We start from the raw sequence: 10,288 nt of genomic DNA, 5'->3' as shown, positions 1-10,288 counted from the left end.
CAGGTCCAGTCAGGCACCAGAGCTCTTGGAGACAGATGGATGCGAGTTCACACTCGTGTGAAATAGATGTAATCAGTATACCGGGGAACTGGTTGTGCCGAGCGCCGTGGAGGCCACTTAGATGGGGTGGCTGGGAAAGGCCTCTAAAAACGTGCCATTGAAGCTGAACTCTGAGGGATGAGGAGAAGCGTTCTGGGGAGGACACCGAGCAAGCACACGCGATGACCGTGAGGAAGGCAAGGGCTCGGCCGGCTGGCAGCCGCCTGGCGGGAGGTGCGCGGGGAGGACGCGGCCGGGAGCTCGAGATTTGCCTCCCAGAGCGGTGAGGACGTGTGGAGGCCCGCAGGCCGGAGTCCCTGGCTGTGCCGGGCTCAGATGAGACGGGAGGGGGGGACCTCTGGAGAGCCGCTAGGAGGCTGTTCCCGGGTCCGAAGAGGGCGAAAAAGAAGGCGGAGATGGAGGAGGGGCATGGGGCCAGCCTGGGGGTGCCTGAGCTTGCTGATGGACCATGGGGCAGAGATGAGCACTAGCGTTAAAATAACGCAAGTAAAAGAGGGAGAAGGAAGAATACCGGAGGCGGAATCTGCAGAACCTCTCCCCGACCTCTGCTCGCCCCTCCGCCTCCACGGCGCGCTCCCGTTCCGGAACGCTTGTAGTGTGGGCACCCGCTTCCGGCGCGGGGCTGGAAAGAGAAGGACCACGTTCGGCGGGGGGCGGGACGGAGAAGGGCTGTTTCCGGCGCGGCCGTTCCTCCCCGGCCCGGCAGTTTCGGGAAATGGCTCAGGTGCCCGCGGAAGGAGAGACTTCTCCGTTCCTCCGGTTCTGTTCCCGCTGTCTCAGCTCCCGCCGCAACCTCCGCGCCTCCGGGCTCTCGAGCGGTCGCGCCAGCCACCCCTCAGGCTCCGTAAACAGCTCGGTCCCGAAAGCCCCTCTGACACTCGTGCCTCTGTAGCCTGTGTTCTCCGGGCGCCTCTGGTCTTCCCGCCCCTTTTCCAGAGGCCGACTGTGCACGGTGGGAGCAATCTGGCTTCCCTGACGGGACTGACTGCCCGAAGGTCCAGTGACCATCCTGATCTGGCAATTAGGGTGTTGGAGAAGTGGCCTGGCCTGGGGCTGACCAGGTAAGGTCTCCCCCAGAAGTCAGACATGGGGCTGGCTAGCCTCAGGGCAGCCATGGCGTCCTCCGACTGCCCGGCCAGAGTGATGAAACTTGCCTGTCAGACCGACTAACGGTGGACTCCTCTGGACTAAGCAGTTTTGGAGGAACCACCCAGAGTGAAGGGTCTGAACGGACACGCCCCTGCCGCTAGGCTGACCAGGCCTGCCCATTTCGCCGATCTGTCCTCGCCACCCCTGCAGCCATGGAGAAGATGTCCCGCGTGACCACGGCCCTCAGTGGGAGCGTGCTGACGGGCCGCACCATGCACTGCCACCTGGATGCTCCGGCGAACGCCATCAGCGTGTGCCGTGACGCGGCCCAGGTGGTCGTAGCAGGCCGCAGCATTTTCAAGATCTATGCCATTGAGGAGGAGCAGTTTGTGGAGAAGCTGAACCTGCGCGTGGGCCGCAAGCCCTCCCTCAACCTGAGCTGTGCAGATGTTGTCTGGCACCAGATGGACGAGAACCTGCTGGCCACGGCGGCCACCAATGGCGTGGTGGTCACCTGGAACCTGGGCCGGCCGTCCCGCAACAAGCAGGACCAGCTGTTCACAGAGCACAAGCGCACGGTGAACAAAGTCTGCTTCCACCCCACTGAGGCCCACGTGCTGCTCAGCGGCTCCCAGGATGGCTTCATGAAGTGCTTTGACCTGCGCAGGAAGGACTCTGTCAGCACCTTCTCGGGTGAGGCCCCGGGAGGCAGGTCGGGCAGGTGTGCATCTCTGCAGGTGGCCGGCCTGTCTAGGCAGGTTGAGAAGCGCTGTGTGTGACAGAGGCCCTCAGGTGTGCTCCCAGAGGGCTTCCTGGAGGAGGAGCCAGCTGAGCTGGCACTGGAGGAGGGGGTGCTGGTCAGCAGGGAAGGGGCAGGGGTGGGCCTGGTGGAAGTGTGAGGGGTACCTGGAGTATGGGCACAGCGTTGATGCACTTGCAGGGCCAGCAGGAGGCGAGGGTAGTGTGGGATCAGGGAGAGGGCAAGTGGGTGGCTGCCCTGGTGGCTTAACCTCCTCTCGCCATGCCTCAGAACCCCAGGCCACCTCATTGCGTGAAGTCTGCTTCCAGGGTGCTCAGCCAGGGAGGCAGTGGGGAGTGGGGCACTGCCTGGTTCCCCCCTCCCCCCAGTTTCCTTCCCAGCAGGCCCAGCTCCTGACACCCCTGCCTTGAGCCAGCTCTCCTTTTTACCTCGATGAGACCAAATGAAGGACAGGGCAGAGCCCTCAGATAATCAGGGAGTCTCTTATGACAGCCCTTGAGCTCTCTGTGCGGGGGAAAGCTGGGTGCTGCATTCGGAGGCTCCTGGTGTGGTGGTCCTCCGGGCTGGATGTGTCCCCTCAAGGTCTCCAGTCCTTGGGGGCTGGCCAACCTGGCAGCTCCAGCTCAAGGTGTAGGGCCTGGGCAGAGCCCGGAGCATTCTATCCCTGCCTCCTGGGGCCTGAGGCTTCCAGAGGATTGTATCTGGCCCACCAAGGCTCCTGTTCACACAGTGCTCTGACACCTGGTCCTGAAGCAGTGACAGCTTTGCCCGAGGATGGATGTCAGATGCAGAATCCAGAGAAAATCAAGGTCCAGGAGTCTGTTAAAAACCACCTGATGCCTGGTGTCCCTCTCACCTGCCTAGGCTATTGCCATGCCTGCTTTGCCATGCCTCTCTTCGCCCCTGTCCACTTTGGACAGGCCTTGGCAGTGTCTACGCCACCCTCCGGGCCTTCTAGTCTGGGCCACGGGCAGGCATGCAACACCAGCCCACATCCATTCCGAGGAATCCCCCTTGGCTGCTTGCTCTCCCCTCTGGAGCTCCTGTGGGCCACCCCGTCCCCCACCCCCAACCTTCTCCCTCCACTAATGTCTGCTCACAGGCCAGTCTGAGAGCGTGCGTGATGTCCAGTTCAGCATCCGGGACTACTTCACCTTCGCGTCCACCTTCGAGAATGGCAATGTGCAGCTCTGGGACATTCGGCGGCCTGACCGCTGTGAGCGAATGTTCACAGCCCACAATGGGCCTGTATTCTGCTGCGACTGGCACCCCGAAGACAGGTGTGGGTAGGGGCCAGGGCAGCAGGGCAGGGTGGGTGGGCTTGTGGAAGGGCTCTCTCACTGCCTCAAGACCCATGAGACAGTGGGGAGCCCTCCCACCCCAAAGGAGGTCACTGGGGACTTCATGTGCCTTCCCCAGGGGCTGGCTGGCCACAGGTGGGCGTGACAAGATGGTGAAGGTCTGGGACATGGCCACACACCGTGCCAAGGAGGTGCACTGCGTGCAGACCATCGCCTCCGTAGCCAGAGTCAAGTGGAGGCCCGAGTGCCGCCACCACCTCGCCACATGCTCCATGATGGTGGACCACAACGTCTACGTGTGGGACGTGCGCCGCCCCTTCGTGCCTGCTGCCATGTTTGAGGAGCACCGGGATGTCACGACGGGCATTGCCTGGCGCCACCCACATGACCCCTCCTTCCTGCTCTCCGGCTCCAAGGACAGCACTCTGTGTCAGCACCTGTTCCGCGACGCCAGCCAGCCTGTTGAGCGTGCCAACCCTGAGGGCCTCTGCTATGGCCTCTTTGGGGACCTGGCCTTCGCAGCCAAGGAGAGCCTCGTGGCCACTGAGTCGGGGCGCAAACCCTACGCTGGGGATCGGCGCCACCCCATCTTCTTCAAGCGCAAGCTGGACCCTGCTGAGCCCTTTGCAGGCCTTGCCTCCAGTGCCCTCAATGTCTTTGAGATAGAACCCGGCAGTGGCAGCATGAGCTGGTTCGTGGACACGGCCGAGCGTTATGCCCTGGCCGGCCGACCACTGGCTGAACTCTGTGACCACAACGCGAAAGTGGCTCGAGAGCTTGGCCGCAACCAGGTACACAGGGTGGGCTGAGGGCCAGGATCTTGGTACAGGGCCTGGAGCTCCTCTGACAAATGCGGCCAGACCCTGCCCTGAGTTCAGAGTTCAGCTCTGGCTGAGGACACCCCCAGCTTGCCCCAGTAACTGAGAGTGTACAGAGCCCCAGGAGTGGGCCGACGCCAGTGCCATTCCTGGGGTTGCAGCCCTGGGTGTTGTGGAGTCTTGGCCCCTCTTGGTTTGTCCTTGCTTCCCAGGGTGTCCAGCCTTACAGAGAATGTCCACATTGCCTTTCTCATCACCTCCCTGGGACCTCAGGCCCATTCCCATGTTTCCTTTGCCCCTACAGGATGGAGGCTAGGGTGTTTGTTTTTCCTGTGGGCCTCGGCTTCCCACCTGGGGTGGGACAGGACATTGGGTCCCTGGGGTAGCTGAAAGCTGAGGGTTTGTGGTTCTATCCAGGCAGAGGGGGGCTTGTGCAGGGTGCCCAGGACCCCCATGAGTGACTAGTGCCCACCCCTAGGTGGCTCAGACATGGACCATGCTCCGGATCATCTACTGTAGTCCTGGCCTGGTGCCCACCACCAATCTCAACCACAGTGTGGGCAAGGGCAGCTCCTGTGGCCTGCCCCTCATGAACAGGTAGACACCTGGGGGTGGCTTTCCCCAGAGGGTGGGACTGCTGGTACCTACCCACCCATTGGCCCTCCCTGCCCCTAGTTTCAACCTGAAGGATATGGCCCCAGGGCTGGGCAGTGAGACTCGGCTGGACCGCAGCAAGGGTGATACACGGAGTGACACAGTGCTGCTGGACTCCTCAGCCACACTTATAACCAACGAAGGTAGGGTAGGGGCGGGCAGAGGGCCTGCATGGGAGTGGGGCTGGGTCTCCCAGCGTGAGGCAGTCCTGGACTGGCCTCCCTCCCTTGGACAGATAATGAGGAGACTGAGGGCAGTGACGTGCCCACTGATTACCTGCTGGGTGACGTGGAAGGTGAGGACGATGAGCTTTACCTGTTGGATCCGGAACATGCACACTGTAAGTGGGTGCGTGGGGAAGGGGTGGGGTGGGGCTGGGAGGCAGGGCCAGAGGCTCAGAGCCTGCCTACCCTTCCTGCCCATGTGTCGCAGCCGAGGAGCCCGAGTATGTGCTGCCCCAGGAGGCCTTCCCCCTGCGCCACGAGATTGTGGACACCCCACCGGGGCCCGAGCACCTGCAAGACAAGGCCGACTCGCCCCACGTGAGCGGCAGTGAGGCCGATGCAGCTTCCCTGATGCCTGTGGACTCTTCCTTCTCGCTCATCTCTGTCTCGCACGCGCTGTGTGACAGCCGCCTGCCGCCCGACTTCTTCAGTGCCCTGGTGTGTGACATGCTGCGCTTCTATGCCGAGCAGGGTGACGTGCAGATGGCAGTGTCCGTGCTCATTGTGCTGGGTGAGCGTGTGCGCAAGGACATCGACGAGCAGACCCAGGTGGGTGACAGGGTCTGGGGGGCGGGTCTCCCCGGAGCAGCTGCCACCCCGAAGACTGCCCCTGCACGCCCCGCCTACACCCGCACCTGTGTCTGTGCCCAGGGAAGCCCGGGCTCTTACTCCGCCCTCCCTGTCCTGCCGCCAGGAGCACTGGTACACGTCCTACATCGACCTGCTGCAGCGCTTCTGCCTTTGGAATGTGTCCAACCAAGTGGTCAAGCTCAGCACCAGTCGTGCCATCAGCTGCCTCAACCAGGCCTCCACCACCCTGCATGTCAACTGCAGTCACTGCAAGCGGCCCATGAGCAGCCGGGGCTGGGTGTGCGACCGCTGCCGCCGCTGCGCCAGCATGTGCGCCGTCTGCCACCACGTGGTCAAGGGGCTCTTCGTGTGGTGCCAGGGCTGCAGCCACGGTGGCCACCTGCAGCACATCATGAAGTGGCTGGAGGGCAGCTCCCACTGCCCCGCCGGCTGCGGCCACCTGTGCGAGTACTCCTGACCCGCTGCCGGGCTGGTGGGGACGGGCTTGTGAACCAAATAAAGGACGCGGGAGATATTCTGAGCGGCTTATTAACCTGCTCGCGTCGCTTGGAGTCAGGTCCCCGCGCAGCCTGCTCTGCCGGGCGGAGGGCGGGGCCTCCGAGGCGCGGGAACCAATAGCAGCCCTTGGAGTGGCCTTCGCCCCGCCTCCCGGAAGCGCCCCCTCCTTCCGGGCCGAAGGAAGCGGCTCCCCAGCCGGTCGGTAGCCTCACCGCGGCGCTCCTGGCGTGTCTCGTGGCGGCGGGTTCATGGCGCTGGGGGCGCGGCCGCTTCTGTGGCTCGCGCTCTGGACGCTGGCGGTTCCCGCCCGGAGCTCCAGGGAGGACGCCGACGGAGGGTGGTGAGCCGCGCCGGGCGGGGCGAGGCGGGACGAGGCGGGGCGGGGAGCGCGGCGGGGCGGCCGGCCAACTGAGCCGCTGTGTCGGCAGGCGGCGGCCCGGGCCCGGGGCGCCGGCGGCCGTGACGGAGGAGGAGCACTGCACTGTGGAGCGCCGGGCCGACCTCAGCTACGCCGAGTTTGTGCAGCGGTACTTGCGCCCTCCTGCGGGGCCACACCTCCCGGAAACCTGTCCCTAGAGCTGTCCCCTGCACCGCCGAGGACGCGCACTGTTCCTCCCTAGGCCGCTTCCCCTTGAGCCCTTTCGAGCGCGTGTGGGCGGGAGCCGAGGGTGGGCGCGGGTCAGACCTGGCCGTGACCCTGCCCTTCCTTCTAGCTACGCCTTTTCCAGACCTGTCATTCTGAGGGGGCTCACGGACAATTCGGTGAGTATTCACGCCCCTCTCGACCACCATTCGCCAATGCAGGGCCCCGCCCCTAAGTCCTTTCTCTACCTCCGCAGAGGTTCCGGGACCTATGCACCCGTCAGAAGCTGTTAGCCTCCTTTGGAGACAGCGTGGTCCGGTTGAGCACCGCCAACACCTACTCCTACCAGAAAGGTGAGCTGCCCCACCTTGCAGCCCAGCCTACTTGCCAGCATCTTGCAGGCAGCACCAACTAGTCCTGACCAACGCCTTTCAAACTGCAGTGGACCTGCCCTTTCAGAAGTATGTGGAGCAGATGCTGCACCCCCAGGACCCCATCTCCATGGGCAATGGTGAGCCAGACAGGTGGCCATGGGTGTGTATGTGTGTGGGGGGGTGACTTGGAGATCCCCGTTTCCTCCTGTGTTTTCTGCTGGCAGACACTCTGTACTTCTTTGGGGACAACAACTTCACTGAATGGGCCTCCCTCTTTCAGCACTATTCTCCACCTCCGTTCAGCCTACTGGGTACAACTCCTGCTTACAGCTTTGGGATTGCAGGTGGGTGCCTTGCAGGATGAGGGGACTTGGGGGCTGGGTGGGGAGGATTAAGCTTGGCAACCAGGTGCTCATAACTCGCCCCACAGGAGCTGGCTCTGGGGTGCCCTTCCACTGGCATGGACCCGGGTTCTCGGAGGTGATCTATGGCCGCAAGGTCAGCACAGGGTGTGGGCTGAGACTCTGGGTTCACTGACCAAAACACAAAGCATAACTTTGCTGCTCCCCCCCAACCCCCAGCGCTGGTTCCTGTACCCTCCTGAGAAGACACCCGAATTCCACCCCAACAAAACCACACTGGCCTGGCTCCGGGACACATACCCGGCCCTGACACCATCTACACGGCCCCTGGAATGCACTATCCAGGCTGGTGAGGTCAGTGGCTGGCAGGCAAGGGCCAGGCTGAGCCGGGCCAAGGACCCCCAGCCAACCCATTAACCCATATGTCCCCCCCTACCCCTTGCCAGATGCTGTATTTCCCTGACCGATGGTGGCATGCCACACTCAACCTTGACACCAGCGTCTTCATCTCTACCTTCCTCAGCTAGCCAAAGGGGGTGGCTGGCGAGCCCACTGCACACCAGCACACATCCCTGCAGTGCTCACAGGTTTTATTACAGGGACAGAGGTGGTGGCAGCAGCCTCAGCCCAAGCCCACCCTCACCCCGCTTTTCTGGCCCAGGAGGAGGATGAGAGGCGCCTTGCCCAGCAGAACTGATGAGGGTGGGGATGGGGACACCAAGGTAGGGATCCAGGGACACAAACTATATACAGAAAACTAGGGGCTACTGCCCCAAGGCCCTCCTGAGCAAGGATACCGGGCAAGGCAGGTGGGTGGCCCATACACCCACCCTGCTCAGTAATCCTCTACCCAGCCATTCTCAGAGATGAAGGCATCGATGACCTCTTTCATGGCCAGGTTGGGGATGAGCTGTTCCTGGGTCAGGGGGCTCCGAGTCACAGGGTCAAAATGGCCCACGCGCTGTAGTGACAATAGAATCAGAATTAGGAGCTGCTCAATGGGTGGGGGTTCTGCTGCCAACACCCACAGGCCCTCACCTGCAGGTGCTCCTCGATGTCCTTGCGGTCGTAAGTGATGCCGCTGGGCGTGATGCAGGGCTCCCGCATCAGCTCAAAGCTGATCTTGCCGCACAGGTAGTCGGGGATGTCTCGCTTCTGCAGCACACAGGGTAGGGTCAGGTCAGGGGCTGGGAAGGGGCACTGCTCTGGCTACCCACAGGCCCCAGAAGACGGGCAGCTCACCTTTCTCTTCTCATCTACCTGGGAGAAGAGCTCGTCCATGTCTGCCAAGTACTTGTCCTGCAAAGAACCAAGCAGCCACTTGTGGGCCTGACACCCCTCTCCCCTCCCCAGGCACCGAGACACACAGACCCGACAGGAGCCGGGGCACCTCACGTCACAGCACACGCACACACACAGGATCCACACTTGGGCTGGGGCACCCTCACATGCTTGGCTTCAATACAGGCCTGCTGGGCCCGTATGTGGCTGTCATCCTCATCACCCTCGTGGTTCCGCTGACACTCTTCCAGTTCCCTGGGGGTTGACCAAAAGGTGATCAAAGATGGGTCTGGCCAGGGGCAGTCAGACTCCACTCCAGTCTTAGGCTCATTCAGGCCTCATTCCCCTCCATCTCCTGCGTGCCAGAGTTGGCCTTCAATAAACATTTGTGTTCACACCTCAGAATTAACCTGAGTGGTGACTAGAGGGGGGAGCCCACCTCTCACGCTCAGCCACAATGAGCCGTGTGAGGTAAGAGTGCAGCTCATTTTCCTGGTGGATGCGTCGCTCCTCGATGCTGTTCCAGCGCTTCTTCTTTGCGATGCGCAGAGCACTGGGGATGTCGTCCCCAAAGTTGAGCCGCTGCTCTTTGGCCAGGTTGTAGGCTGGGGGATAGAGTATTTGGGTAAACCTCAGCCGGTCCACCCACCTGGTCCCAGGCACCCTGGAGCCGGCTAGCCTGTAAGCCCACCTCGCTGCAGGTTGGCAATAGCCTCATCATAGCTTTCCATCTCCAGCTGGCACTGCCCCAGGAAGAAGTGTGCCTTCACAGACTGCCCGTCCAGCTCCAGGGCGCGCCGACAGTCAGCCAGGGCTTGCTCATGCTGCTGCATCTTCAGGTAGCACAGTGCCCGGTTGGTGTAATACACTGCCACCAAGGGGTTCCGGGTCTGGGGACCAAGGCCAGACCAGTCAGCATGAGGGAGTGAGCTCAGCCTGCCCACTCTGTCCCAACTTGAGGCCCACAGTTGGGACCAAGACACTAGCGTTTTCTCAGCTTCCAAGCCCCTGGGTTCTGAGGGAGGGTGGAGCCTACGTAAGCCCACTCTCTGGACTCCAATGAGTCTTGTGAAGGTAGCTTTCCCAGACTCGTGGAAATCCCCAGCATCGCGTTTTACTCAAGGGGCAAGGGTGCCTGGTCCCCAGCCCAGTGGGCCTCGAACACCTACAGTTCCCACCCAACACAGTTCTCTGGCAACCCGCACTGGCTCGGGAAAGGCGCGGCCTTGGCCCCAGACCCCAAGCACCCACCCCTCCCTCCGAAAGTCTGGCGGGCACGGCCCGACGTGTTCTGGGGAGGGCGCGGGGCAGAAGCCGCAGCCCGGCCCCTCCCCTGGCTCGGACGCCAAGCCCCTCCCGCAGCGCGGGCGCACTCACGATGGCGCGGCCGTAGCAGGCCGCCGCCTCCGGGTACTTGCGGCCCACGAAGAGCCGGTTGCCCTGCTCCTTGAGCTCCTGTGCGCTCGGGCTCTTCTCGGGGCTGCCGCCGCCGGCGCCCAGCCGTGCGCCGCCCTCCTTCTCCTCCTTGCCCTTCATGGCGCCGCGCGGCACCGCCTGGGCTCCGCTCCCAGGCTCCGCGCCCAGCCCGCCCTGCCCCCGTAGCCCGAGCCCGCGATCCGCCCGGGCCCGGTCCAGCGCTCCGCCACCGGAACTTCCGGTCTGCAGGTGGGCGGGGCCGGCGGAGCGGACCGCC

At 63.1% G+C, this 10,288-nt stretch overlaps 3 protein-coding genes across 7 annotated transcripts; 2 read left to right on the top strand and 1 right to left on the bottom strand.

Moving 5' to 3' along the window:
- Positions 1 to 739: 739 nt before the first annotated feature.
- WDR24 (WD repeat domain 24) lies at positions 740 to 6,014 on the top strand. Its single transcript, XM_061152448.1, has 8 exons — positions 740 to 1,842; positions 3,012 to 3,189; positions 3,329 to 4,001; positions 4,507 to 4,625; positions 4,704 to 4,825; positions 4,918 to 5,022; positions 5,115 to 5,455; positions 5,601 to 6,014. The coding sequence occupies exons 1-8, from the start codon at positions 1,362 to 1,364 to the stop codon at positions 5,952 to 5,954; spliced, it is 2,373 nt and encodes a 790-aa protein (XP_061008431.1). The 5' UTR covers positions 740 to 1,361; the 3' UTR covers positions 5,955 to 6,014.
- A 138-nt stretch (positions 6,015 to 6,152) lies between these two features.
- JMJD8 (jumonji domain containing 8) lies at positions 6,153 to 7,898 on the top strand. 5 transcript variants are annotated; one of them, XM_061152453.1, is made up of 9 exons: positions 6,154 to 6,335; positions 6,424 to 6,522; positions 6,709 to 6,757; positions 6,835 to 6,931; positions 7,021 to 7,089; positions 7,177 to 7,296; positions 7,383 to 7,432; positions 7,534 to 7,668; positions 7,761 to 7,898. In XM_061152453.1, the coding sequence occupies exons 1-9, from the start codon at positions 6,244 to 6,246 to the stop codon at positions 7,839 to 7,841; spliced, it is 792 nt and encodes a 263-aa protein (XP_061008436.1). In that variant the 5' UTR covers positions 6,154 to 6,243; the 3' UTR covers positions 7,842 to 7,898. The 5 variants fall into 5 exon arrangements, with proteins under 5 accessions (XP_061008439.1, XP_061008436.1, XP_061008438.1 ...); XM_061152451.1 differs by having other exon boundaries at positions 6,155 to 6,335; positions 7,383 to 7,450; XM_061152456.1 differs by lacking the exon at positions 7,177 to 7,296 and having other exon boundaries at positions 6,153 to 6,335.
- STUB1 (STIP1 homology and U-box containing protein 1) lies at positions 7,888 to 10,221 on the bottom strand. Its single transcript, XM_061152450.1, has 7 exons — positions 9,973 to 10,221; positions 9,287 to 9,485; positions 9,035 to 9,200; positions 8,763 to 8,850; positions 8,557 to 8,613; positions 8,353 to 8,469; positions 7,888 to 8,275 (listed from the first exon to the last, which is right to left on the bottom strand). The coding sequence occupies exons 1-7, from the start codon at positions 10,129 to 10,131 to the stop codon at positions 8,150 to 8,152; spliced, it is 912 nt and encodes a 303-aa protein (XP_061008433.1). The 5' UTR covers positions 10,132 to 10,221; the 3' UTR covers positions 7,888 to 8,149.
- Between the last annotated feature and the right edge of the window lie 67 nt (positions 10,222 to 10,288).

This window comes from Dama dama, chromosome 10, assembly GCF_033118175.1.
Source record: "Dama dama isolate Ldn47 chromosome 10, ASM3311817v1, whole genome shotgun sequence".
Lineage (NCBI taxonomy): Eukaryota > Metazoa > Chordata > Mammalia > Artiodactyla > Cervidae > Dama > Dama dama.
Note: the sequence above shows the minus strand (reverse complement) of the source record. Positions and strands in the feature narration are given on the sequence as shown.